The sequence below is a fragment of the Anas platyrhynchos genome, chromosome 3, assembly GCF_047663525.1.
Source record: "Anas platyrhynchos isolate ZD024472 breed Pekin duck chromosome 3, IASCAAS_PekinDuck_T2T, whole genome shotgun sequence".
Lineage (NCBI taxonomy): Eukaryota > Metazoa > Chordata > Aves > Anseriformes > Anatidae > Anas > Anas platyrhynchos.
In genome coordinates, this window is record NC_092589.1 from 57,329,958 (window position 1) to 57,357,537 (window position 27,580).

The 27,580-nt window shown below is 38.4% G+C and overlaps 1 protein-coding gene across 7 annotated transcripts in view; it reads left to right on the forward strand.

Annotated features, from left to right (window-relative positions):
• Positions 1–27,580, forward strand: part of TULP4 (TUB like protein 4) — a 156,963-nt gene that overhangs the window by 94,034 nt on the left and 35,349 nt on the right. For all 7 annotated transcript variants that reach the window (XR_011808347.1, XR_011808346.1, XR_011808345.1 and 4 more), the window contains 4 exons: positions 5,682–5,810; positions 6,124–6,285; positions 23,175–23,355; positions 25,903–26,037. Coding sequence is in view for 4 of the 7 variants with exons in the window: in XM_072035952.1 (XP_071892053.1) it covers positions 5,682–5,810; positions 6,124–6,285; positions 23,175–23,355; positions 25,903–26,037 (607 nt within the window). In the remaining 3 variants the exon portion in view is untranslated. The remainder of the gene's footprint in view (positions 1–5,681; positions 5,811–6,123; positions 6,286–23,174; positions 23,356–25,902; positions 26,038–27,580) is intronic.

The window sequence follows — 27,580 nt, forward strand, 5'->3', positions numbered from 1 at the left end:
AAGAAAAGCTCTCAGAATACCATAAATTTTTAGCGAAGTCTAGTATTATGCTATAAAATACGGCACATATTTTATGTATTATGTAATTATGATATTATATAATTGATTTAAATCAACAAACCTGGCTTCTATTGGGAAAAAGCCACATTAACTACAAACGATATGTTTGCCACCTCAGAATTGAGATTACTCAAAAGTTTTGGTCTAACATTTTAATAAATACTATCATTACTAGCTAGATGATGATCTTTCTCTGACAGTGTCTTTCTTAGAAACTTGATAATCTTCCAGGCCAGTGACTGATCAGATTTTATTTTGTTATTTGAAGTCATGGACCAAAAAGTTTTATAATAAAATAAAAATGGAATTTTAAAGGATAATTAAGTAATCTTAAAAATAAATGCCTGCTGCTTTTAAATCATAATAAAACAGGTGTTTCCTTTGCCATATGACAAGGCCTTTTCCAAATGGAGTGTCCATGAAGGCAAGAAGTAACTGTTGCTCATGAACTGCTTACGTTTACACATTTTTATTGAGAAGTGTTATCAATTATTTTTGTTTTGATTATTCTGTTATACTGGAAGTGAATGCATGTAGTTACCAATGTTTTTCACTTTAATTTTATGCATAAACGAGTTTTTAATGTTGTAAGGAACAAATCTTGGGCCAGCTGAGATGACTAGAGAGAATGTAACTGGGAGAAGGCTGAAAGGAAGCTAGACTAAAATCGTGAAGGTAGCTACTAAACCCAGTTACTGAATCCAGGTACCATCAAGTTACGCTTAAGGACCAAGATTTCACCAGCTGTGGTCTTACTGACCACACCGTGGTGTGCAGGTCCTGACTGCAGTGCAGGGAGGGTGCTGATACCCTAATGCTCCCAGAGGGTGGCTGGGTTTTCCCTAGAGATTGTCAGAATTTTTACAAGAAAAGTGTTTGGTTGAAAATGAACATTAACCAAAATAGAAGCTTTAAATAAATAAGTAAATATACATATATATGTGTCATTTGGAAAGAAAAATTCAAAAGCATGTAGTTTTTGGTGATTTTTCCAAGTTCCATACCTTTATAAAAAAAGTCATAATAATCCTTTAACATTTGCTATACATGTATAAAAAGTGCAGGAAACAATTTGCACGCAGAAATTTCAGAACAGGAAAATACTATATCTAAAATTTTCCAAGATTAAACCTTTCACATTTATTCAAGTTTTTCATTTCCCAAACTAAAGCTCACATTCTTTTCACATTGTAAATGCTCTAAACTTCAAGGTACAGCTTTATACTTAGCTATTTCCTTCGAAGATTTCTACTAGAGGAGTCTTCTTTATTAGAATAATTTTAATGGCTTGTATTTTATGTGACCTTAGATAACATTGTCTGAAACAGCAGCAGCAAAAAGGAATATCCATTGGTAAGAAGTTGTGCTGCCACCTTTCCGTGATCTCTTCTTAAGGCATGTTCATTCAGAAGGGTGTTTTTGGAGATGAATGGTTTCACTGCTGAGTTGGTGGACACTAGCAGAGCTCGGCAATTAGTCCCATACACGGTGGAAAGTGGTGCCAAGCTGAGTGATGGAGGAGAATGAATGTCCATCAGACTGCAAATATCTCAATATTACCAGAAAGGATGGAGATGAAAGGATAGCTGTACCCGAGCTTCCTTTTTTCTTGTATGCATATGTGAATAAAAGATGTTAAGGATGCGGTACTGAGCATTAGTCTGGTGGGATTCAATGGGAGAAAAGGAACAAATACCTTCAGAGTGGCTCTATCAGGGAAACGCTCTCAAAATGGTAATCCACGCCCCCCGTCAGCATGAGGAGAATGTGATAGCCGAGCGTATTTGTATCTTGGCTTCTTTGGTCTCTGCTGGGGTTTTGCTCTCCATTAACAAGCTTGGACTCCTCTAGGAAAAAAAAAATATTTAAAGCAGAAACTGGAACAGTTTGTAAAATTGTGTGTGTGTCTGCTGTTTTACCTAGTGAATTACACCTGCTTTCTTACAAATTGTCTACGTGCTTTGGAATAATGGTAGTTTCTTTGTAGTATATACCTTTGTTTGGTAAATAGCCATGTACCTTTAGAGAATCAAAAGCAGCAAAAGATAACAGGTGAATTGTAACTGGTCAACCAAATTTATGTCTGAGGTTGATGCTTAAACATCTGCCTTCATTCTTCTTTATAATATGCAGTCAGTTCTTTGGGAGATTTTCTAGCATCTTTAACATTAACTAAGTTTAATTCCTGAAATTCAAGCTGACAACTAAAACAGAGCTATAAATGATGCTAAATGTTCCACTTTTCAATAAACTTTTCACTACTAAGCACTGTCTAAAAAGGATCTCAAAGAAAACGCAAGACCTTGATTCAAAAGCTCCTTGAACTTCATGGCAAGAATCCTATTTGGTATGATATATTGGCCTTTACACTGTACTTAAATGAGTATATCGGGCTAGGAGTTATTTGGTATTTTATTTACGGGAGATCGTCTTCTGCATGAGATACCAATTTAGAAGCTGATTAATGTCTGTAATACAAAATTTTTGTAGAGTAGAACAAGCACAATTGGTAATTTTATAGGTAATTAAAAATAAATAAATACATAAATAGCCAGTATGCAAGGGCAGTGCAGACCACATGGCCCACAGACAACTTTCTTTGGCATGCCAACATTTCTTTTCTTTCATTACAAGATAAAAACAGTTTATTCCTTGAGTACCTGTGGGAAGATGCTGAATGGGAAGCAGAGAACCATAAAGGTAGCAGAAGTGAAGATGGGGCCCCTGTGACTTGAAGCTGTTAGTGGAAGTAACGATATCTTTGTGTTATGGGCTAGCAGTAAATTCTTCTTTCTGGAGGGCTAGTTCAAGCTTATACGTTTACGTGCGCTGGCAATGGAGCATGTTTTCATACGTTTTATTTTCTAACCAACATAAAAGCCAAAAGTTGTCGTAATACTTAGGGCAGACCTTCTTCCTTTCTTAGTCTCTGCTTCATTATGTTGAGTGCCTCAAATGAAATTGGAAATACCCAAAGCAGCTGTAGAGTCTGCACCTGGAGTCAGGTGTTAAATGTAAATGATGAAAACAGCTTTAAAATGACCTCATAAAATGGTAGCATTTGCTCTGTGTTTTAAGAAGTTGAATTTTCAAATTGCAAAATGACTTCCTTATGAGCATATTATCAGAAGGCATATAAAATCAATGCCTCATTTTCATTTGTAATTATAAAGTGCTAAGATTATTACTCTTAAAGCCAGGGGCTTATTGGTGTTTTGACCTTTGGAGCTCACCAGACACAGGTTTTGGAAGTTACTAATTGGGAAGGAGGGGGGAGAGCTTTGGTAATATTATTTACGTTCAAATGTGTCCTTGGATGTTTTATCAAATTGAGGGAAAATACAGGTAGAACAGCATTTGATTCAAAACTTATCTCCTAGCTTTGAGAAGATTCCTATTTGAAATAGAAAAGATGAAAATCACATCAAGGTAATTCCTGTCACTTTGCCCATAATTCATACCATTAAGTCAGCTGGTTTGTCTAATCTGTAAAATCATATGCTTGTCTCAAATCTTTGTCAGATAAAGCAGGGCAATTTTGAGGCAGATAGCGGTACCTTTGATGGTGTTCATCAAAAAGCATAATGTTATTTGAACTAGTTTTATCTTTTGTTCCTAAATCCTCTAGCAATTTATTTTGTTTGATCTATGAAATGTCCAGTGTGGAGACCGTCTAATCATTAAAGGTCTGATTTTCAGTGGTAATAACAGCCTTCAATTCTATGTAGAGTCATTGTTAGCCTTGGCTACTGCCAACCTTCAAAAGCCAGGTTTTTCAGAATTATCCTGATGTCATATATGGGGTTTTCTTCACTTTCCTAATGCCAGTAGTGGCAAGTGCAATTATGTAGTTGTTATGTTTTGTCTCAGGGTGGATGAAATGATGGCTGTGTGCATATGAGTTACGAGAAACAGAAAAGAAAAATTGAAAAATTCGTGCTGTTCTTGTTTAGACAGAAGAGCTAGAGTGAATCCTCAACCAAAATACAGCTGCTTATATTACTATGCTGGAATATTTTATTTACTGCTCTTCCAAAAATGAACAAAAATTTAAAAAAAAGGAAATAAAGAAAAAAAAAGCAAGTATGATATAATCCATATAGTGTCACAACATAATCCACCCAACCAGAGGCAGGACTAGCACTGTGGCGTTGGGTTCTGCTGGGTTCAAGTAAAGCAAAGCATTTTTCTGCAGCATCTCAAATGGGATTCTTCCTAGCTGCATAGCAACAGAGGGTGTAGTTTGTCACATTCACTTCTTCCTATAATCTTTATGTACGCATGAAGAAACAGTTTTCTTTTAGCCTTTTAATCGTGCAAGGGTTGTTCCTTCAGGACCGGAGGGCTGCACAGATTTGCATGTTTTGCGGTTGTGACCCATAGCACTCAGCAAATAAGTGTAGCGCTCCTTAAATAAATCTAAGAGCATCTTTTTTTTTTCAGTTGTCAAGTTTTGGTTTCAGGCAGGCATATTTATATCCTAATTCTGAAAACTGCTGTTTTCATTGTGAAGTCTGGTGGATCTGTGTACGCGGAGTTCATTTTAGGACTGGAACATTTCGGAGCATCATTGCTTCCCAGTAAACATCAGAATATATTTCAGGAAAGTCTTCTCTTTCTGTCTCTTTTAAGTGATTAATTATCTATTTAGATTTATGAAAAAGCATCATTAGATCTGGGTGCCCATTAAGTAGTTGAAATAACACTCTGCTGATTGAGAATTTCGTATTTGTTTTCTCTGTTTGTATATGCTACATCTCTGTAACGTAACTGGCGGAGAAGCTCATTGTGTATGAATGTGAGCATCCCAGCCATATCAGAATGTTTTTGAAATAGAACTAATTTGGAAAAAAGGCTCTAAGAAAAAGTCATTAACAGAAGGTAAATGGTTTTACAGCTAATTTCTGCTTCAGGCACTAGGATGACGTGTTTTTTTCAGTTCTGTACTGAGGCCGTGAGAGATACTGTATTTGTTAAATTGATATTAATTATAAATGAGAGAGCAATTTGGCAGGTTTGGACTTGATTAGGTTCTCCAGAAAAGCTCAGATAGTTCTAATGCACAGAGTAGAGAGCCTAAATCTGCTTTGTATTCCTTCTGCACTGAGAATCAAAGCAATTTCTCTATGAAATTTCTGTATTTTAACAAGCAGGGACTCTAGAAAATTTTTTCATGTCACTGGTGACACAAATATTCAAATTTGATCTTCTATCAGAGCACGTAACTTCATTTGCAGAGTTGAGACTTGGAGATTGTAATGAGGGAAATCATGATGAGGAAAATTTGAACGTGGTTTGGGTACGGGGCCTTCGGTTTGCCGTTTCTGTAATGAAATGCTACATTCCAGCATAGTGTGTGTTTTTCTTAAAAGCATGTGATGTCTTCCAAAAAGGCCTGATTGAGGAGAGAGCCTGTGTTCACTGACAGTCATGACAAAATGATTCCAGCTGTTCTTGAGAGACGCCTACTGCTGTGCTGAAAATTACTGTTTTGTACATCTTCTTCGGAATTTAAATGCAATGTTGTTTATTTTGCAGTATTGTTTAACTGCTTCTTGTAAAATAGCTGTTAGCACTCTACACAGTTTTGGTAATGCTGTTTTTGTTTGTAATCTTTTAAGGTTGTGCTGGTTAGATGGAACGAACCATTTCAGAAATTAGCAACCTGTGATGCAGACGGAGGAATATTCGTTTGGATACAGTACGAAGGCAGATGGTCTGTGGAGCTTGTGAATGATCGTGGGGCACAGGTTGGTACGCGTGTTTTCTCTTCAGTCCAGAGTGATCAAGTCCCAAGAGACAAAATGAAGAGGACAATGAGTAGTACTTTATACCGTTTGAAATGTGCAGGAGAAAATGAAACATTTATTTATTGAAAAGAGTATGCAAGAAGTGTCAAAGACACTTTGCAAGGACAGTTGCTTTGTCTGATAGCTATGAAATCAGAACTGCTACTGGGCTAAAGTTGTCCTGCCTATCTCTGTGCAGTGCCACCTGTTATCAAAACAATGAAAAAGTACTCCATGGCTAATACATCTATTTTCTTATCTTTGATATATTAAGGTAAGCGACTTTACATGGAGCCATGATGGGACTCAAGCCCTTATCTCCTACAGAGATGGATTTGTGCTGGTTGGTTCAGTCAGTGGACAAAGACACTGGTCTTCAGAAATAAACTTGGAAAGTCAGATCACATGTGGCATATGGACTCCAGATGACCAACAGGTAATGGAACTTTTAGAGGCTGTTAATTATATCGCAGTGGTATGCTGTAGAATACACCTCTGAAAAAGTCGTTAAATAAAATGCCCACTTTGTAAGAACTGTTTCTGTCAAAACTGGTGCTCCCACACATAGTGGAAAATTAAATCCATCCTGTTGCTCTCATTAGTCAAATATACTATTGTACCAAGTTGCCTGTCATCAGTTTTCACCCTGGATCACATGGAGTCTTATTCAAAGTCAGTTGTTTGAGATAGGAATCTGTAATTGTACCCCTAATTCATTGATGCAGCTATTGCGATAATACGCATTTGAGCAGAGATACAGCATAGACTAGTAAACATCTGAGCAGCTGCTTCAGTGTAGAGCTGCCCAGTTTGCACTTGCAGCAAAAACAGTTCAGCTGACATACAGGGATGTTTGCCTTCTCATGAGCACAGGGATCAAACTGATTGTGTCAGAGGGACCTCTCAGTCTTATGCAAAACACATCGTTTTTAAAAAGGCCATTTTTTAACCATTGAGCCCAAAACTTGCTGAGCTTTGAAAAAGACAGTTTAAAAAACCTTCTTTAATGCTTTTCTAATAAAGCATATCATGTTGGTCACTTCACCATTTATCGTGGGGCTTGAGCTAGCCCATTGGTTTCATTTGCAGAATTTGCAATGGCCCTTTGCCATTCAGCTGTTGACCTTTGTGGAATGGTCTGCCCTTCCACATACTTGCTATCGTTATGGTTAATGTGTGGAAAATATAGTACTGAAAGAAATGATGGGAGTAGAATAGTGCAAAGAGAATTTGCATTATGATCAAGACTGGATTATTTTCCTTGCTTCATTTTGCACCTTCAAGACAACATACTAGTTCAGGACTCGAGGTACCACTGACTTTAATTCAGAATACTACAAATCCATACAAGATATGTGTGGGGTTATCTTGAGAATTGCTAGTGGAGTACAGTAGCGCTAATAATACGCATTTCTACAGCTGCATCTAATAATTTTAGAGTGCTCTGCAAAGAATAATGAATTAATTATTATAACACTGCTCTTTAAAGCCAGGGAGTCTAACTGCCTCTTTTTGAATCTGGGGAGATTTGAGTCTTGGCAATAAATAATTTACTCAAGATCAAGAGGAAAATACAAGCGGCAGAAGTAGGAGAGAAACTAACATCTAATAGCTCTCAGTCCTATGTTTTAAATATGAGGCTACCCCATTTGTATGATTCTCGGTTGTAGTTCACTGCTGTATTTGGAAATATCATCACTTGAGCGCTTAATTTGGGGTGACTGACTGCCTTTTAATTCAAATTAGCCAATATGTTTGTACTTTCTAAACTGGATGCTCCATAAGTGCTTATTCCATAAAACAAACACTTGTTCAGCGTCCAGATAAGCACATGCGAACATAATGGCCAATTCCAGCTGTGTGAAAATCACTTGCTTGAATTAGGAGATTCTGTTGTTGACAAACTCACTGAAATAGAAACCAAAACCAGCCACAGGTTTGATGTTAATCTCTACAGTTCTCTAAACTATGGGGTTTGCATGTTAACTGATGATGAATCCTTGTGCTGTTCTCCAGAGTTGGTGAAGAGATCTTCTAATATGTATTTAGATGTATTTGTCTCCAGAGACACCAAGAAATATAATTCACTGAGGTTCTTAGGAGAGACTATGCTCTGTTCATACTGAAAATTGAAATTTCGGGGAAAAAGACTTTGCATTTATTACACACAAATAAGCTCATACAGAAATGGATGCACTTACTAACTTATCTCCTTATCTAATTTCTCTCCTGATTTGTCTGTGCAAATGAGATTAAGAATGTTCTAGTCTTGTGTAGCTTCAACATCTTCCCTGTTGCCTAATGTAATTGATTGCTCTGTACAGTGAGTGAAAGGTAAAAATTTAAGTTTATATTTTCGTCATATTATTTTTGTCACCCCTCTGGCACCATGAAAATTGCTACTGACAGTATTTCTGGAAAACTACATTCCATAGCACCTTAACCTCTAACACAATTAACTTGGAAAGCTAAATTTCCAAGGGAAATGTACTGTTCAGTATTATTTTTTTTTTAATTGTCTTCATAAAAATGCACTCAATATAGACTGTTCTTTCACCTCATTCTTTAGTTCTCTCAACTTTCCCCCTCAGTCATCTGCAGCGTGCATCCTCCTCTTTGCTTCCAGTCTCATTTTCTGTCTTTTCTCCCATCTGTCTGACACCAGTAGTCTATCACTGACTGCTCTAGCTGCTCTCTGGCAGTTCTGCAAGAAGAGAATTTCCTACAACTATCTTTCTGGTAGAGGAGAAGAATGGTTGGAGCTGGAAGAATGGTAGTAGTATTGCTAACCATCTTCTTGTTTTGACATAAAGGTGAGTTAGCAATACTTTCATGTCAAATATGGCAAATAGAGAGTCAAACTTTTAACTGCATCTCTGATGATAGTGTATTTTGTCCTTGCTGTGCTCTGACACAGGCGTGTGCATGAGGCCTCCAAGGTAGTGGTTGATGCCACCTGTGCTTGAAACTCCATAGTTAACACTTCCCAAAGTCCTTCTGAGTCCCAGAGTCTTTTCTCCTTGTGTGCTGGGGACAAACTTACTATGAGTCAGAGGTGACCTGGTACAATCTGGTTGACTGCAACACTTTCTTTCTTGGCGTCCTGTGTCAACAGATGATCTTGTGAAGGTCACTGGCAGATTTTTGCTGTAGTTCACAACTAGGTCTTGAGTCTGGACACTGAGCTGTGGGATTCTGTAGCTAGTTCTAAACAGAGACCTTTTGATTGCAATTCTGCATGTTAATTGAAGAGGACTAGAATTTAATTTTTTTATTTTCTTTGTATTTCTGCAGTCCTGCCAGAGTGGAGGGCTTTAGCAGTTTCTTATTCCTGTATGCTCTATATCCAGAGCACACTTCGGGCCAAGGCACACAGCCCCATTGTACCAATAGGAAGCAAATACACACAATATGAAAACTTCACAGGACTGGGTCCTTCATATCTTGAGCAGAGTGACACTTGTGTTACACTTGGATGGATGGGATCACTCGGGATTGTGACCTTCCTTTCTCTTTTTTTTTTTTTTTTTTTTTTTTGAATCGATTTTCCAAGGGCTACCGGAGGCTACAGAGCCTGCTTCCTCAGGGTGGTATAGAGTGGGAATTCAGAGACTTACCAGGATTCTCTTTGACCAAGATATGTCAGACAATGAATACATGTGAACTTTCTTCTGTTTGCTTTGAAAATAAACATACAAGCAGTTTACCAATGTGATTTGCATCCTGCCTGGCACGATGTTAACTGTTGTATATGGTCCCACTGCAGTACAAAGTACATTAATACTAAGTATGTATGAATAAAGGCCCCTGGTTTGAACCTGTTCTGAGTCTAATCATGCAGAATATTGATCTCAGTGGAAGAGAAAACAGGCACAGCATTAGGAAAAGATACTATGCACACTGTAAGGTCTTCTGAGAAATTGGAAGAAAAACTATGAGACCAATTGCAGATAAAATTGCTTTGTCTGAAAATGCAGGGTGCAGGAGGTCTGTGCTTTTTGTTTTAATCTTCCATAGCTTGCAGTAGCTGTGCAGGAAGGCAGTTTCTATGCTGTTATTCACTCCTGCTCCCGGCGCTCGCCGTCCCTACTCCCATGGCAACCACAGAAACTTCAGCATTTTTCCTGACAGGCACGGAGCTGAGGCAGGTTTCAGCGCCTTCCTTCTGCCTTGAGCACCCCATGCTTCAGGACAGAGCCCTGCACCCAGAGAGGACCTCACCTGAAGGAGGGGAGCCAGCAGTGCAGTCCACAAGGACTCCCACCAGCTGAGGCAGATCTGTTTCCCCAAGGTGATTCCCACCTTGACAACTGAACTCGCCTTTGCCTGGTCTGTCTGGCCTGATAGGGGCTGGGCTGAGGCAGCCTCAGCAAGGTGAATGCAGATTGCTGCTGACCTTCATGAGGCATCAGTTTTCATAGTCATAAGCTGATAATATGACATTTAGTCATGTCAGTATTTTCCCCAAGTCATCACAGCATTAGCAAATCTCAGGCCTGGAGGTACAAGAAAATTAACAAGGAGCACTGTCAAATGGCTACAGTAGCATCAGGCTTTCAATGAGTTTGCCTGTCTGGTTCCATGGTTTTGGTGTGGTTTTAGTCCCTGGGAGGAATAACTAATCAAACCATGGCCATTTGAGTACCGTCTGCTTTTGGATCCCCCCATTTTTATCCATGGTCCATGACTTGCAGTGCTACAGCCTTTTCAGGGAAATAGTTATTCAAAACAAGTCCTACACTAAAAGTAGGAATAGTAGCCGTACCTAGCTTCCAGAACATGGCTTAAAAATAAGGAATTTTTGTGTTTGAAAATGTTGCATCCATTTGTGCCAAGATGTCATCCTCCCACCTGTGCTTTCTTTTGCTTGATGCTCTGGAATGAGGAGTGTGTGCTTCTATTCCCCCTACCATTTTGATTTTAATCAGGTGCTGTAGCTCAAATCTCATTCAGGCAGTCACTGCTATTGCAGGAGTCACACTGATCGAGTATAACTATGCTCAGACATCTACCTGTGTGGAAACAAGATCTTGAAGACAGCCTTCTAATGAGTTGACAGAATGATGAAAGAGGCAAACAGGCAACTGGGGCGGTATAGGAAAGGGACATACTCACCTTAATCATTATGAGTAGTGGAAGGCTTGGAAGGGCAAAAAGAAAAAAAATGGTAAAATTTGAAAGTATAAGCAATGATTTTGGTCTTTATTAGAATGTTTCTTGTTCCTACCAAGAATCTTTGTAGGTTCAGATAAAGGAGCCTATAAAATGCCTCTATTTTTATTTCTTAACATGTAGAAATACATCTTTTCCCTCATTAATTTTGAGTGCAGTGACTATCAAGTGACCCTACGTATGTATTTACAATGATTAGAGCTGCTCAAAATTGTAGGGTAAGCTACAATTGTTGAGGAAAAATTGAAAGATTTATTTTCATTTATGGGTGAATTACACAAATTATTGGGAAAAAATGCCTAGAGGCTTTATATAGCATTGAAGAAGTGTCATTAATTAACTAGGTGGTTTGTTCAAGCCACAAGGACTTAAGGCAATGGTTAAATCATATAAAGATCTTAACATTGCATGCTCCATAACTGAGAAGTACTGTTAACATGCAATAAAAGGACAGAGAGAAGAGACTTCTTTTAAGATAAATCTGTTATAAAAACACATAGATAAACAAAATCCAACACAACTTAACTGTCTTGATATTTTGGACTATTTTTAGAAGCATTTCAGGCCTTCGTGGCAGACTTAAAATTAATCCATTGTACCCTTTTATAGACTTTTTTTTTTTACAGTTAGAATGTTTAAATGTTTTTTTTTGAATAGACTTCAGTGTTCTTTAAGGCCAGGTTCATGGGGCTTCGAGCAACCTGGACTAGTGGGTGGCGTCCCTGCCCATGTCAGGGGGTTGGAACTGGATGGTCTTTAAGGTCTCTTCCAGCCCAAACCATTCTGTGGTTCTGTGATTCTTGATTTATATATTTATACATGCTGCAAGCCAGAAATGCTGGTTTTGTTCTTTGCTTGGTGACTTGATTTTTATGATGCCACGTAATAGTGACAGACAGTTTTTATGTGAAAAAAGTAATGTGAATTTTAAGTGCTATTTAGCCTTTCTTTCTCCCATCTCTTTTTATTATATTGTTTTAAAGCTTCATTATGCAGCTATTTCTGAAATAATAGATTGCTTTTCTGGGGTCTATATATAGTTTCATTAGCGCTGTCTTTTCTCGCTTTTCTGTCTCGAGTCGCTGTTCGTGCATCATTCTGCTGAGAATGTGGCTTTCAGAATGAAGGACTCGAAAGAGTTAAATAGCTTGGTGCTCTGTCTCTTTTCAGTTGTGCTCTCCTTTTCTCACTAGCAATGAGCAGCTTTACTGCAGATTTCAGTACTCAGCTGAGGACTTTATAGGCTTTGCCTTGTGTTTTGGGGAGGACAAAGAGTAAATATGCTCTCTCTGGAGCTTCTAGGGTTCATTTGCGGCTTCAGGAGCCATCGCATCTCTCTGTGGGTTTATTCCAGACAAGGTTTTTTTTCTGCCAGAAACCCTGGCCAATAATGCACAATTATTGAGCAGATAGTTGAAGGAGCAGAGCAACAAGGTGATGCTTCAATGTGTTTTGTTCTTCCCACTAGCTTCATCTGTGCCTTGCCTAATCTTTCCCTTGATGCTCCTCATCCTGTCTGTAGTGGCAAGGCACTGAGAGAGCTGGCGAGATGGAGCTATTTGTTCTCGTCACGAGGGCTGTAAGATGGGGCTGTTTACGTGCTGACGGCATCCTGGCTCATGTTTTCGCATTGCTGCTGCAATGTTTCATGTCAACATTGTATCAGATGAGTCTTGCAAAGATTTTTTTCCCTTAATGACTCTGTCTGAAAAGAAGAATACGAATGTTTTAATGTTTTTGCTCCTCGTTGCAGTCTCCTGTAGACAGGGTAAAGGGATTTAATGTTTGTTACTGCAAAAAGCAAATGGATCTCTGCATCCTCTTGGATGCACAATGTACAAGGATGTGCAGATAACCTTCAATACTCTATCTCCTAACTCTTTACCTTGATCCGGCATGACACTTGGATAGGTCACAATATTCTTATTTTAGATGACCAGAATCTAGGGTTTATTAAGCTCTGTCAGAAAGAAAGGATGTCAGAAAGAAAGGATGTTAATGGAAATGACAAACTTGAGATGGAAAAAGAACTGAAGACTCATTGTGCCGTTCAGTTATTGTGTCCACTTAGCATTTTTATACCCAGTACTGTTTCATATTTTTGGACCGTCAGTATTTGAATCAGCAAAATAAAGATGAGTGCAAATAGAGACACTGCCAGCCTTTCTGTGGGAAGTGTCAGGAAGACAGAAATAGTTTCCTTCTCTGCTCACCTTGCTGGTACTTGTATAGAAGGATTTGTTTGTGTAGCCTGAAGTCTTCAGTTCTCTGGGACAAGGAACGCTCACTTGAAACTTGTTTCTGAACAGCATTGTGTTATGCTTCAGCTCTGGGGCAAACAGTAAGAACAAGGTCTTGCAGGATACCTGTGCAAAGTAACAGCAAATGCTTATGCTGGTTTTCAGGTAGTTCAGGCAAAAATGACACCTGCTGCAGAAATTATCTTTCCATCTGAGAAGTCATATATAAAGTCAGAATTTTATTTTCCTTTAATTTGTTTGGTCACACTTTAAGTTGGTCAGGAAAGGGCATGTAAGTAAAAGTTTTTTTTGTTCTAAACTGTGAGTATTTAGAGCATTTATCAGAAACAGTCTGTGTTATTCCATTTCCAAAGCCATTTGACTGAGAATGCTTTGGCCCTAGGACTCATTTGGTTCACCCAGAGCTTTCTGATCTTTATGGTTCAAAATAAATGTAGCTATTGGCATGGTTAATTTAAACCTTGTTAGCAATGTGACTTGATCTGTGATTTTTTTGGGATGTTAGTAACAAGACAGTGAGCCAACATGGGTCCTGAATTTGGGTATGATTTTCATGCCTGTGTGTAGTCTCAATCATGCATGAGGAGAAAGGATTGTAGTGATTGAATATGGAAGAGGACCTTTGTGGATTTCTGTAGTAGGTCTTGTCCAGGAAAGCAAGGCCAATTCCTGTAGTAAACAGAAGTCTAAAGGTGGTATTTCTGGTAAGCGATACCACATGGCCTTTCCTCAGATTTGTCAACAAGAGGTAGTGCACCAATGGAAAGTGGAAACAGCATCTCTTTATTCCCCAAACCCTTTCCCATCAGGGTGTTATCCTGCGTGGTGCATTCAACTTGTGCTCTTTGCCCTTTGTCCAGGAGCCAGTTTCTTGTTGGCGTTCTGATGTCCAGGGATTATGAACAGCTGCCTCCGTTGGAAAGGGGTTAATCCTTCCTCCCTTCCCTTGTTTTTGGGAGGACAGTCATTCTTCTGCAGTGCATCATTTTGGTAACAGTTTATTACACAACGTATCTCCATGTTGACTCCCTTATACTTGTCTTCACCCATCCTACATATTTCCTGCCCATGCTGTGTTACCCTTCTCTGCCAACACCCAAGACCTAGAAGGATGAAGCAGAATTTGGGGCATTTGCTTCCATTAGCATATAGCTTGTCCCTGGAGCTTCTTGATTCTGTATTATGAAAGTCAAAACAGCAAGAACATTGTTTCTAAAATACTTTGTGTTGCATTTTTACTGGTCCAGAGTGCAATTCTTGTTGCTAAGTAATATGTTCAATTGGGAGAAAAGAAAAAAAAAAAAAAGCAACACCACACACACAGAATCCCAGCAAAAATTCTGACTTCTAAAACTCCGAAGGTGATTTTAACTTCAGCAGACAACATATCTTTCAGGAAATAGCTAAACCCTGGCTTGGGAAGAGTATAGGAGACTGCCAAGTGTATGTGAGCACTCTGGGTATCAGTTGACTCATTTGCCTGATTGAGTGGTTGTTGGTAAAACTAATTACATTTTCCCACCTACCAGTACCAAATAGTTCTTTTTATTCCTATGTATAATTTGATATATATGAAGAATACATTCTTTATAGGCATGTGTGCATTTTCCTGGCAGAGTTTAGTGAGAATACAGCAAACCACATTGCTCGAAGAACATTCCAACATGCTTCTGGTGTGGGTCCAGGCCTGGAGTCCTCTCCATGTTAAAAGCTACAGAAGATGTTCTGGAGAAGATGTTCCAGCTGCTGGTTTTAGTTCATTTCACATGCTACTTTGAATGCAATTTGAAACCTAACACAGGTTAAAAAAATAAAACAGCAACTCTTTTCCTTGTCTAGAGTAAACTGAGGCATATTGTAAATTTAGTAAACATTATATAGAAGGTTTGCTCTTTCTACTGAAAAATCTGTTATAGGATACTTTCTAAAAAATGTCTTGAGTCAAGAAAGAATATAGAAGTGCGTGTGCCAGTAAATATTCCAGTCAGAATCAGTGTGGGTATAATTACAGGGGCATATAATAATCATTTCTGTAATTTGCCAGATTGCCTCAAATAACATTATCTTCACCTGCACAATTGCTTCCATCCTCACATGTCCAGAGCAGTTGTATAATTTGAGATCCTGCTTTTGAGAAACTACTGATGTTTCTGACTTCTGAAACAAAGTGTGAAGCTGTATCTCATTTATAGTCATTCAACTATGTTATACAATTTTAGAGAGAAATAAAGCCAGTGTGGTTTGAATCCCCAGGTTTTAGAGTTTCAATCTGTATTAAACAGATTTGTCACCAGAATCTCCAGTGTATTTACTTTGTCTTCTCATTTGAGGGCTCTGTAATAGTTATCTAAACCCTATGGAATTTGTAAGGGAGAGAAAGAACAAGCCTGAAAGTAGGTAACTAAACCAGCACTGTTTCTGAAAGTTTTAACAGTCTCAAATGGGAATTTCAGTGCTCTGTATATATGCAGTTAGCTGGATGATCTCATGGTGTATTGTCCACGAGCAGGCTGGCAATTCCTCATTTCTGAAGGAAACGGAAAACTCTTGTCATTTTTTTTAGACATAAAGGCAGTCAGAAAAAAAAAGCTAGTGTTTTTTGTCCCCCAAGTTTTTTGTGTGAATTTGTGGTGATGTCTCTTTCAGTGTCAGTTCAAGAAATCATTTTACAGCAGTTGAATTTTTAATGGAAATAAAAAGTGTTCAGCAGAAAAGCAGCTGTCTCCCTCTGTTTGGTTCTCACTGTTTCTGCATTGTGAGGTAAAAAGAAGTAAAGGCAGAGATATCACACTAAGAAAAAAAAAACAACCAAGGTTTTCACTTTTTTATGTATCCTATGAGGCTGCTAATGCGTTGTCTCATGCTTTCTGATGGAGAAGAAATAAACAAGAAGAGCACAAAGAATGCAAAATGCTAATACTGCAACTAAACGGACTGCAAAATGTCTTAACTCAACCTTTGCAAGACTGGCAGGCTTTTTTGTTTGGCTAGTACAAGGGAATGAAAACATTTAAAGGCAATCGTTTTCCACATATTTCCCATGCTACTAAGCGTATCTGCATAAATAGAAGTTTGATCCATCATTTTTTATATTAATCAGTTTATAATTCAGTTAATCTTGAATCAGCAAAATGGATTTAACTATTAGTACGATGGCATTGTGGTGATGACTGTAAAGCTTGTTCCTAGCATGAATATGAATGTTTGGCCAGATGGCTAAATTAAAGGAAACAGAACTAATTCAGCTTTCTCGAGCTGCTCAGCATCTTCTAGCACTGCAAACGCACACAGTTGACCTTATTAGCATTTTTGCAGAACCTAATTTCTGAAGTTCACTGCTGACTTTATCGTTCTGAGGATACAGGAGGCTAAAGGAAATGCGTAAAGACAAGTCTAAATGTTGAAAGATGAATGGCAGTGAGACAAACATCAGGCAAGGTGGTTGCAAATTCAGAGGTACACAGGATAAACAGTTAGTGGCAGCATTGGTGCTACCTGGTACAGTGGTAACAAAGTTTCAGCAGATGTGGGGCCAAACAGAAAAAGAACCAGAAAGGCAGAAAGTAAAACAAAATTCTGAAAAAGCAAGGTTTGCAAAATATGTGGTAGAAGAGGAATCCGTCACAGTTTGGAAATGCAACTGTGGAGAATGAAACCAGTAAGAGCAGGTAAAAAGCTATGAGAGAAATTGGAGAGAAACTAGAGTTTGTGGAAAAAATTGTGTAGAAAATGTTCTTAAAACACAAATTTAGACCTAATACTGATAAGAACAATAGCACTGTGAGATCATCCACCAATTCCATAGCCACAAGATGCTGATGAGTTTTGTGCCCTGGACTACTATTTCACTAAGAAACTCCTAACAGTCTGAGGAAATTTAAAAAGGTTCCTGGGACGGGTTATTTTGAAATTCATCAAGTCCCGCTATCCAACCGATACCTGGAAATGCAAGTTGTTAATGCAACTTGCACTGGATTCTAAATTAAACTTGCAAGTATAATTGGGACCTGTCTTACTGGGAACCCACTTCAATTAGTACCTGCAGTCAGAGACCCTAAGGGCATATCAAAATGGATAAGGAATACAAAACTGTTACAGTACTGTCACATTAGTCAGTGCTGTGGTCTTGCTTGAAATATTCTGTGCAGGGTAAGTCATTGTCTCCTAAAACGAAAATGGAGAAAATTGAGAAAAGAAGAGCCAGGAGTTGTGAACAGCAAAGAATCTTTTGCTCACTCCTTTCTAAACCAAGTCACTTGATTAGTCCCTCTAGATAGAGACCAGCAAGTCCTGTGTCTCTCTAAAAATTTTGGTTTTAAAATAACCAAATAATACTAGGATATATTCATTTTCAATGTTGTTTTAATTAGCTGATTCTGTGAAATTGTTTTGTTTCCCTCAGTTGTCGAATATACATTCTTTTTAAAAAGTTGAAGTTTTTGTTTGTTTGTTTGTTTTGGTTTTGTTTTTTAATCCTGCTCCATCATTAAGTAAAGCAGATGTTCCTTTTCTGGCCGTGTAGCGTCACGGTACTGGACTCTCTCTTTCAAAAAGTGCTATCCTGACTTCAGCGTGAACTTTAATCAGTCATTGCCCTGATACTAAAGGAAGGCACATGTTCCAAATATGGATTGACCAGATTTCCTGGAAGTTTTGTTTGACTAGCAACATTTGAAACCTTCAGTGTTAGTACTAAATATCATGAAGGCAGCATCTTATTTTATCAATATCTTTCTGAAGCACTATTGACTATTCAGTTTGTACAACCCAAACGTTAGATTGGAAGTAATTCTGTCTTTTAACTCTTGATATCAAGTTATCAAATACATTAATTTTGTATCAAATAAAAGTTATCAAATATGGGATTGGATTATCCTCAGTAACTACAAAAGTCAAAGTGACTGTAGTTCCAGAAAGCTTCTTTGGCAATGAGGACAGGCTATGATGTAGGAATGAGCAGCAGCTAGATTTTCTGCAGATAGAACTCAACACAGCTTCATGGACTTAATTCAATTATTGTGATTTATAGACTTTTCTCAGCTGCTGCGTATGATCAGCTATGGCAAGATAGTGGGATCTGCCCCATTCCTGCTGTAGTGGTTTATTAAAATGAACATAAAGCTTGAGCATTCTCACTGTTGATGAGTTCGTTTTATGGACATTAAACCAAATTAAATGACAACAAAATATTTTTTTGTGCTAAAATAACATCATTTTTAGTAAATTCTAGTTGTGTTATGAAGTAGAGGGCCTCCTGAGCTGGACCTTCAGTGCACCAAATCTTTGGCTACTGTGTTACAGCTCCATACATTTCAGTGCTGCCAAACCTTTTATACCAAACCTTTTATACCAATCTGATCCAGGTGCATTGCAGCATCACAACAGATCTTATGGGAATAGCAGCAGTTGAGCACAACAGAGATATGCACAGCAAAGTCACCAAACAGGTTGGAGTTGCTTCTCTTGGGCTGAATTATTTAGCTTCTTGGCTGTTCTAATATTCATCTCTTCATAAAAAAATAACTTCAGAGTGGAATAACCCATCTTTTGATTACCGTGTCTTTTAGGAATTGGTGCATTTTAGGCTACAAACTGAAGACTTTTTGAAATATTGGGCCTTTAAGGGGATTGCAGTCTTGAATGTTAATTCCATGGGTAATGGTTTCAAAACTGATGAAACCCCTCTTTATTTACCAAGACTAGCTTATGAAACTTATCACAGGTTACCTCACAGGCTAAGAGGTCAGTAGATTTCAGAGAAGGGTGTTTTTCAGATATTCAGATTTTTTATAATAAATAGAAATCAACACAGGCATGGGTTTCATGAGGAACCCAGACACCTGTGTCTCTGGACTTAACCCAGCTTTCAGCTGTCGGTATGCTTAGAAAACGTCATATGAATTATCCCAGTGCTGTCTGTCAGTTTTCCCTTCAAAGCATACAGCGTCAGGGCACCATTGGAGACTGCTCTAGAAATGGTACCTCTTTTGCTTCCTGCATCCATATGACCTTTAATCAGCCACAGCTTCACTACAGTCCAGGACTCATTATGGCTGAAACGTTTTGCAAGGAAATAACTGTATTTGTGTTGTGTAACTGAGTCACACTTTAAATGTATATGTGATTTAAGGTCTTTTATTATCAGATTTTGTATTATTCATCAAACGCAATTCTGCATGTGGTAATACATGTAATAACAGTTGAAATAATGAACAGTATGAAAGGAGGGAAGATGAGAAAAATAGAAGAACAGAACAAAGGGCCAAAGAACCATTTCATAATAAGTACTTGGAATATTTTTTTTAAATTACTATTATTATTGTTTAGTTTGTGTATTTGAGAGTTAACAAACCAGTATGACTTGTTCATTACCTTTTTCCATCATTCCCTCAGACTTCATAGATCTGTAAATACCTGAAAAATATGAATGTAGGCAGCTAAAATACAGCCATTTAATTTTTCCATTGAATCTTTCAAGTATACCCTGTGGCTTGACCTTTTCTTCTGAAGGTCAAGAGAGCTTTATTCATCTGACATACGTAGCTTGAGTATGGCATTTATAGCCTGGGTAATGTTATGGATGATAACACCATTAGACATTTATACAGCTTCAGCAGGAGTTCAGCCAGCAGAGCTATCAGCCTGATAAATGCTTTCATCAAAAAGGTTGTATTGCTACAATAACCTGAAAACTTAAAGCTGCTCCTTGAAACCTATAGCCTGGCTAAAGAGATAAGAAGTACCCTCTGACATTTCTAAGTTGCTAAAGAGCTATCTTACATGTAGGTCCCAGTGCAAGAATTAAGATGCCCGCATGCAGCTGTTCTGATCTGAGTTAGAAATTAATGTATGAGTTCATAATTTTAAATGAATTGGGGGCAGTGCTACTCAAAAGAATTAGCTTTAGACTGAGATTAGACTAAACTTTGGGTAATGAGTCCCAACATTTTATTCCTACCCAATTAGAAAGTGTTTCTACAGAATTTTAGGAGACAGAAACCTTATAGTGATGTTTTTGGAAACAACAGAAAGTCTTGCCTCCTCTATCTAGCTATTTTGCACTTCTAAAAACTCATAGGAGACTGCTAAAAAGCTAGTCTATAGGCTCGGTTAAAAGTGGTGTGAGAATCTAACAATGACAACATGTAGGATCTGGGCTTTGTAGAGTTTATTTTGTAGAGAGTTCTCAATGTAGATAGTGAAAGTGGTTATATGCTGATTATGGATGAAAAAGCAGTTGAACAGCTGAAAATAGATGGTATGATGCAAGTGGAAGAAGACTAGAATAAAGGACCAAAAGGGAAGAGAGTGTGCAATGAAAGCTTGAGTTCTTATCAAACATATGTTCGATCTTACATGGGCTCATGAAGGGAAAGTCCTATCTGTGAGTTAAACGGGTTCATGTTATGCTGGGTGATGAACTGGCTTCGTGGTAGAGCTCAGCGGGTCATAGTGAATGGGGCTACATCTGGCTGGTGACTGGTTGCTTGTGGTGCACAGAGCAATAGGGCTTGCAGAAGGATCTAGATACACTGGAGCACTGGGCAGCTATCAGAGGCATGAAATTCAGCTAGGGCAGAGGAGGTTCAGACTGGATAAAAAGGAAAATTTCCTTACAGTGAGGGTTGTCAAACACTGGCACAGGCTACCTAGCGGGGTTGATGCCCCATGACTGTCAGTCCTTAAGAGGCATTTGAATGATGCCCTCAATAATCTGCTTTAACTTTTGGTTAGCCCTGGAGTGATCAGGTAGTTGGACTTGATGGCCTTTGTAGGTCCTTTCCAAGTGAATTATTCTAATTATAATTCTAATTTACTTTTATAGCTCTAAGTAGAAGTCTGAGGCTCATAACAAACTTCACCTGCTGTTTCAACCCAGCAGCTATTTAACATAAGGATATTCATATCATGTAGTGATTACAGTTAAGGAAGACAGGTTTTTTTTTCAGCCAGTTTTTTTTTTTTGGTTGTGTGTGTTCATGTGAAATGACTCCATTGATTTCCTTAAGGTGTTAGTAACTTCACTGGAGTTCCTCTTATTGAATCCGTCCTCTGGTTTGAAACTTTCTGTTTCTTGATCACCACCTGTAGAAAAATACGTAGTATTTCTTATTCTTGTCCGAGACCTTTGAAGCCAGACTTCCTTTCTGAAATTTCCAAAAGAGCAACAATGACAATTGCTTTCTATGTAAGTATAGATAGGGGAAAATTATCCTGTATTTCTCATAGCGTTACGAGGTAAAGGTTACCCAGTGAAATTACCAGTTAGCAGGCTTTAAACAAAGAAGAGGTTGTATTTTTTATCTGAAGCTACATGAGTATGCAGGGAAGGTGCTTGCTCGGTACATCCTGCTCTTTTATTCTCTCCAAATACTTGATCACTGTTAGAGATAGGATATAAGGCTAGATAAATTTTTGATCTGGGTATGCAATTGTTAGAATCTTAAATCCACACATCCCTTCACAGAGAAATGATAAAACCTGTGCGTCAGACATTTTCTTTCCAATGCATAGACAATTTGCCCTTCAGTTTGTACACTTTAACATGGCAACAGAGAAATCAAGTTATGTGAAAGGGTGACTGTAAAACCAAAATACATAGTAGACTGAAGGGCAGGTATAAGATTTGACCTTCCTTTTAGCTTCCTTTTAAATGCTGGCTAGTTTTCAAATTGATGAGTGCCTTTAATTTTCATTTAAAACTTACTTGCCTTGAATTCTGTGGTAGCAGCAACAGCCTTGGCTAATGCATTTATCATTTGGTGGATTTATTAATCCTAATTTCCTGACGTTTCTCTAAAATTCATCAAATATACAGGATCTTAACTTGTTCAAAACCTCAAGACAGAAAACGTTCATAAAAGATAAATTGTAGGTTCCCGTCAGTCTGACTTCAATCAGCACACATTGCCTACAGAGCAGTTTAAGGGCATGAAAAAAAACACCTTGCCTTGCATTTTGTATTTGAAATGGTGGGTGGAAGCTCTTCTTCACTCTTCCTGAACATGTAACATATTGCCTTCCTCCTAGGCTGTAATAATCTACTTCCAGTTGAGTGATCATACTGTTTTTGCCTCTGTTTTTGGAAGACATTTCTCCCACCTTCTCTCTGCTCATCAATCGAATAACCTGTCCTCCTCTATTCAGCTTTCTGTTTCTCACGAGCTGTTTGAAATCTCTGCTAGGATTTTTTGTCGGATGTGTCTTTTGATTTTGTTAGAACCGAAGCATACCATAATTTCTGCCACTGATTTTAGAAATTTCTGTATAATCCAAGAATACTTTAGAGTCTGTGATAGCCCTTCTACCAGCTTGCTTTACTGGTAGCAATGGCCAAGTTCAAATAAAGTGTAATGGCTCATATTAAAGTAAACAAAATCAATCCCACTGTGAGACATTACTTGCTCACAGATTTTAGGAGTTTACCTCTTAGGCCCTGTCACTTTTTGTTCCTCTGTCAACTTCTCCTGCAAGAAACATCAAATAGGCCTGCATGTTTTCTTTTGAGATACGTAATAAAATAAACAATTATGGCAGTTTGTAGATTCTCATCGCTCACTACCCTTTGCACAGGTACTAACTGGACACAAATTTTCTCCCATGTCAGCTGTCTCTGAGTCAGCGGAAGCTGCTTTTAATGCCTACACACAAGAGATGCGAAGTCCAACGACTTCTGGCTTTTCCCAATCCAAGCAAATTAGATTTTGCTGCTTAGTCTTCATTCGTGTACATCTTTGATGGGTTGCAGTGTCCTATTATGGCACCAGTTCAAACCCCTGACTGCTGTGGTTTTAATTTATTTCCAGAATAGCAGGTTAATTTTAAGATGCATTCAAAGGAGGGTCCGGTCACTGACCTTTGACGGGGCTGGGGGCTGTTGTGTTATTTTCAGGTTCTGTTTGGCACCGCTGATGGTCAGGTTATCGTCATGGACTGCCATGGCCGAATGCTGGCCCACGTGCTCCTTCACGAGTCAGATGGCATCCTTAGCATGTCCTGGAACTACCCCAGCTTCCTGGTGGAGGACAGCAGCGAGAGCGACACAGACTCCGACGACTATTCCCCACCGCAAGGTAGGATTATTTGCACATATTTCTGCTTTGGCTTTGCTGGTGGTCATAAAGACATCTTGAATACCAGGGAGAGGTTATGTTGTACTGTAACAGCAGGATGGCCATGGTTTTAAGCTGGTAGAAGAGGAAAGACAGTGCATTCCTGTTGAGGTACAGTCAGGGATGGAGCAGAATAGTGGTATGAGAGAGTGGGTTCATCCCCAGCTCTGCCAGTAACCCTGCTGTATGACTTGCTGTGAGTCATACCTCATCTGTGCTGCTTTGCCTCCAATTGTGCAAATGAGGTAACAGCACAGAACTCTAAGTTTTTATTGAGGGCAAGTGAAAAACACTAGATAAGGGCACATCAGGTGTCACTGATAAGCAGACATGATATATTTCAGTGGTTCATATGTATGGAGGTAGTCAGAGGACAGTCACAAAACTGAATGCATTATTATATCAATTTGTGTGCAAAGACACCCATATTAGACACAGCAGAAGGTGCTACATCTTTAAAGGAATCATGTGAAGCAGAGTTTATACTCATAATTATAGTCCCATTCTTGATAGTCATGACATAAAGCACTCAATAAATCTCAGAGAAGAATGGAAATAAAAGTATTTCCTTCAACTACATGTGGTAGAAAGAGGATAACTTGAGCTATCTGCAGTTACTAATTCCCATACCTCAGAGCACATTGCCAGTTTGGCAGTCAGGAAGAAATCCTTCATGACCCCTAAGTATAAAACTCATTGTGTGACATGTTTTGATTTTAAACTATTTGGAAATCATAAATAGCAAAGACCTAGCAGGCCACTGGGTGTACATGGTTTGTGGGGTGGGATATGTCATTACTCCTTTCATCCCAGTCCTTCTCAGTCCAAGTAATAGTAATAATGCTTTTTGTAAATGCTGTTGATTATTCTATAAGATGTAAGTAAGCTGTGTCTGTGTTCCAGTATATGATGTCTGAACTAAATTAAGGGCTATTATATCAGTGATTGTACTGAATCATGGAAAATTTGAGTACGTAATGGCTATGAATGATTCTGAATGTGCATCTCACATCTGAACCACTGAATTGAGAACTCTTGCAGTTTTAGGTCTAATTTGGGTTCAGTCCAAAAATGTATCTTTTCCAGAATCACCTGTATGTATGTCAATATAATAAACATATGTATTTAATAAATACTGATAGAGTCTGATCATCTGAAGAAAATGTAGCATCTTTTGGCCTGAGGTTTGTTTTGGCTTTCATGTCTCACTTCTGGTGAGATTTGTTACCTTAGAAGAAAAGAAACAAACTTCCAGGTTTCCTAGCAAGCTTCTAATGCAAGACAAGGAACAACATTAAATCGTCTTTTTATTGTTTTTTTAAAATCCAGTTGGGGGATGGTGAAGTTGCAGAGTACACAGATGAGAACTTAAATGATCCAAATGTGCTAGCTTTTTCTGAGTCAGTCAGGGGGTGGGTGTACTTGTTAGAAGCCTACAAGTCTACTTTTAATGATTACCCAAACATGATGTGTTTTCTTTAGAGCAGATGCAGCATAAACCTCTCAAAGGTGACAAGCCTTTGACTCACACAGAAGTGTAGGAAGGACTGCAAGTTTGATGTTTTTTTCTTACCAAACTATATACACACACGGAGCTGCTAATTACTAGATACCATTCTCTGAAGTGCTTTTTGATCATCTCTTTTGCAAGTTCAGGAAGCAATATTACTTTTAAGTGTCTGTGCTATTTTTGATGACTGAAAAGGTGCTGGTCAGGCCTTGTGAGCACTTTATCAGGGGCCAGCAACATCTCCCGTCAAAGTTTGTCAAAAAAAATGAGTTAAATAGTGAATGCTGCAGATGGTGATACTGGTCATTAAGTATTTGAACAAATGAATTTTGGTGAATGCTGAAAAGTAAGCTCAGAGGAGCAGAGACGTTCTAGAAATAGTTTGGAAAGTGAAGTTTTCCATTTGAGCTCATCTCCACCTTTGAGCACATTGGATCCTGTTGTGAAGGATGGCATGCAATTTTTTATGCTGCTGCCTAGCTCTTAACATTTAAAATACAGTAATTTGTGAAAGGTCAGTATGTTCTCTTAGAAGCTCTTACATAGTCTCTAGTGACTCCAGGAGTCCCCAGCACTTGTCCAAGCAGAAAATTTGTGTAACAAGTAGCTTTTAGAGTGATTATACTGTTTATTATGCTGTCTTTCAACTTTGGGTCCAAGGAAACCTTCCAAAGCACCAGCTTTCAATTTGGTAAGCTCACAATGAAAAAATATAGAAAACCACCTTTATGCAGTGTAACAGAAGATCCATAAATCCCTTTGGATTTACTGTAGTGAAAATGCAAAAAGAAAAAAATGTTGGGGTTTCACAAAAACAGACAAACTGACTAGCTGCACCTGCTTTGCTGTTGCTTACAGACATTACAGAAATAAGCAGGTAGAGTTTGAGGCTTGGAACCGTTCCTGATGAGGACAAGCTTAATTACAGTGTCTCTCAACCCGAATGTAATTACTTCGGTGGTTCACTTTTCGCTCACTCCTGAGCCTTGTTTTTGCAGATGGTCCAGCCGCATATCCAGTCCCGGTGCAGAACACCAAGCCACTACTGACCGTCAGCTTCACGTCTGGAGACATCAGTTTAATGAACAATTACGATGACCTCTCTCCTACTATCATCCGCTCAGGGTTGAAAGGTACAAAAGGCAGATATCTCACCCCCTTCTATTCTGTGTTTTACTTGCACTTTTAATTATGTGTGTATAGGTTATGTTTTTCTCTTCATCTCTCAACCCAGGAGCTCTTACCACCCAGAGCTCAGCTGCTGGTGTTGCCGTTATCAGCACTGACACCTGCTGGTGAAAGAGCAGTGCTTGGTTAATAGATCTTTTTGTATTTGGAAAAATGTTTAAATTTTTGAGATTTTGTTTTTATAGGAGCTTTCTAGAGCAAATTGATCTGTTTGTCTTTTTTCAGCTGAATGTGCTATTAAGTTAACGCTTGCTTGTGTGAATGGCCCTCTTATATAACACTTTTTTTATATTTTTAATTCACAATGTCTCTTCCCATGCTTTTAGTAACCAGGTACGAATCACAATACTCTTTTGAATGTCTTACAAATTTTGGAAACTTCCTGAAATTATCGATTACAAAGAGGCAAGTTATGCTGAAAGAAGGAAAATTTCACTGATTATTACTATAACATCTTGCTAAGTGATGTGTGAATGTTTGTAAAATCAGCATTCCATGTCAAATCTTTAATTTACATTGAAATCTTTGCTGTTCTTACCTATCAAAGAGTCCCTTACCTTGCCAGTGCCCTCAGTAAAATTTATAGTGTTTTGCCTGCAGAGAAATTTTAATTCACTAAGGCACATAAGTGAATACGTAAATATGGGCTCCATTGATTCTTTTTGGTCTCTACAAGTAAATCAGTTTTATATTAGATGCAAAAAAAAAAAAAAAAAAAAAAAAGGGAAATCTAAACTGTCAAAGCAAACCCTTAGCTTTTCCATAATTGTACAGTATTGTTAAAAAGTTATTCTAATTCCAGCACAGTAGTTTTTGGGTGATCAGCTGTGCAGGGGAGTCTTAGGAGGTAAAAAATCACCTTTGAGAATTCTGCCCCATTCCTGCTTCCATCTGTCCCAACACAAGAAGCATGTGGCTGGCAAAAAGTAGTTTCATGAGGCAACCCTATGATCCACAAAACTTCTTCAGCCAGAAGGGCTGCTTAAAGCCTGGGAAAATCGAAACCCATTTAGAGAAGCTCTTATGATATCCACCTGTGTGCCCAGCATCACTGTAGAATTTTAGTAAATTGGGTAAGTAGTCTTGAGTTGGCATGTAGTCTGTGCTTCTGGCTGGAAGCAGTAGGAGAAACTTGCTCACTGTTTAGAGTTGTAGGGATCCTTCTTGCTGAGGATGTCTGTCTTGTTTCACTAATGGAAAAAGATCCCTTAATTACATCACGTTCCACTAGCAAAATATTAGCGCACAAGCTGCAGTAGAAATATTTTTATGGTCTGTAAACTTGACTGCATCATTGACATCAGTAGAGGAAGAATGTGCAACATCTTGTTGGATAGGCAGCACGTGTGAGACAGAGGGAGAGAAAGGTGATTGAGATGTCACTGTCTTGTTTTGAAGTTAACCACTGCATGATGAAAAGCATTTTACATATAGTTGTTATATAGATACAGATTTTCTGTACCTTCTTATCAAAAATGTTGTCAAGCA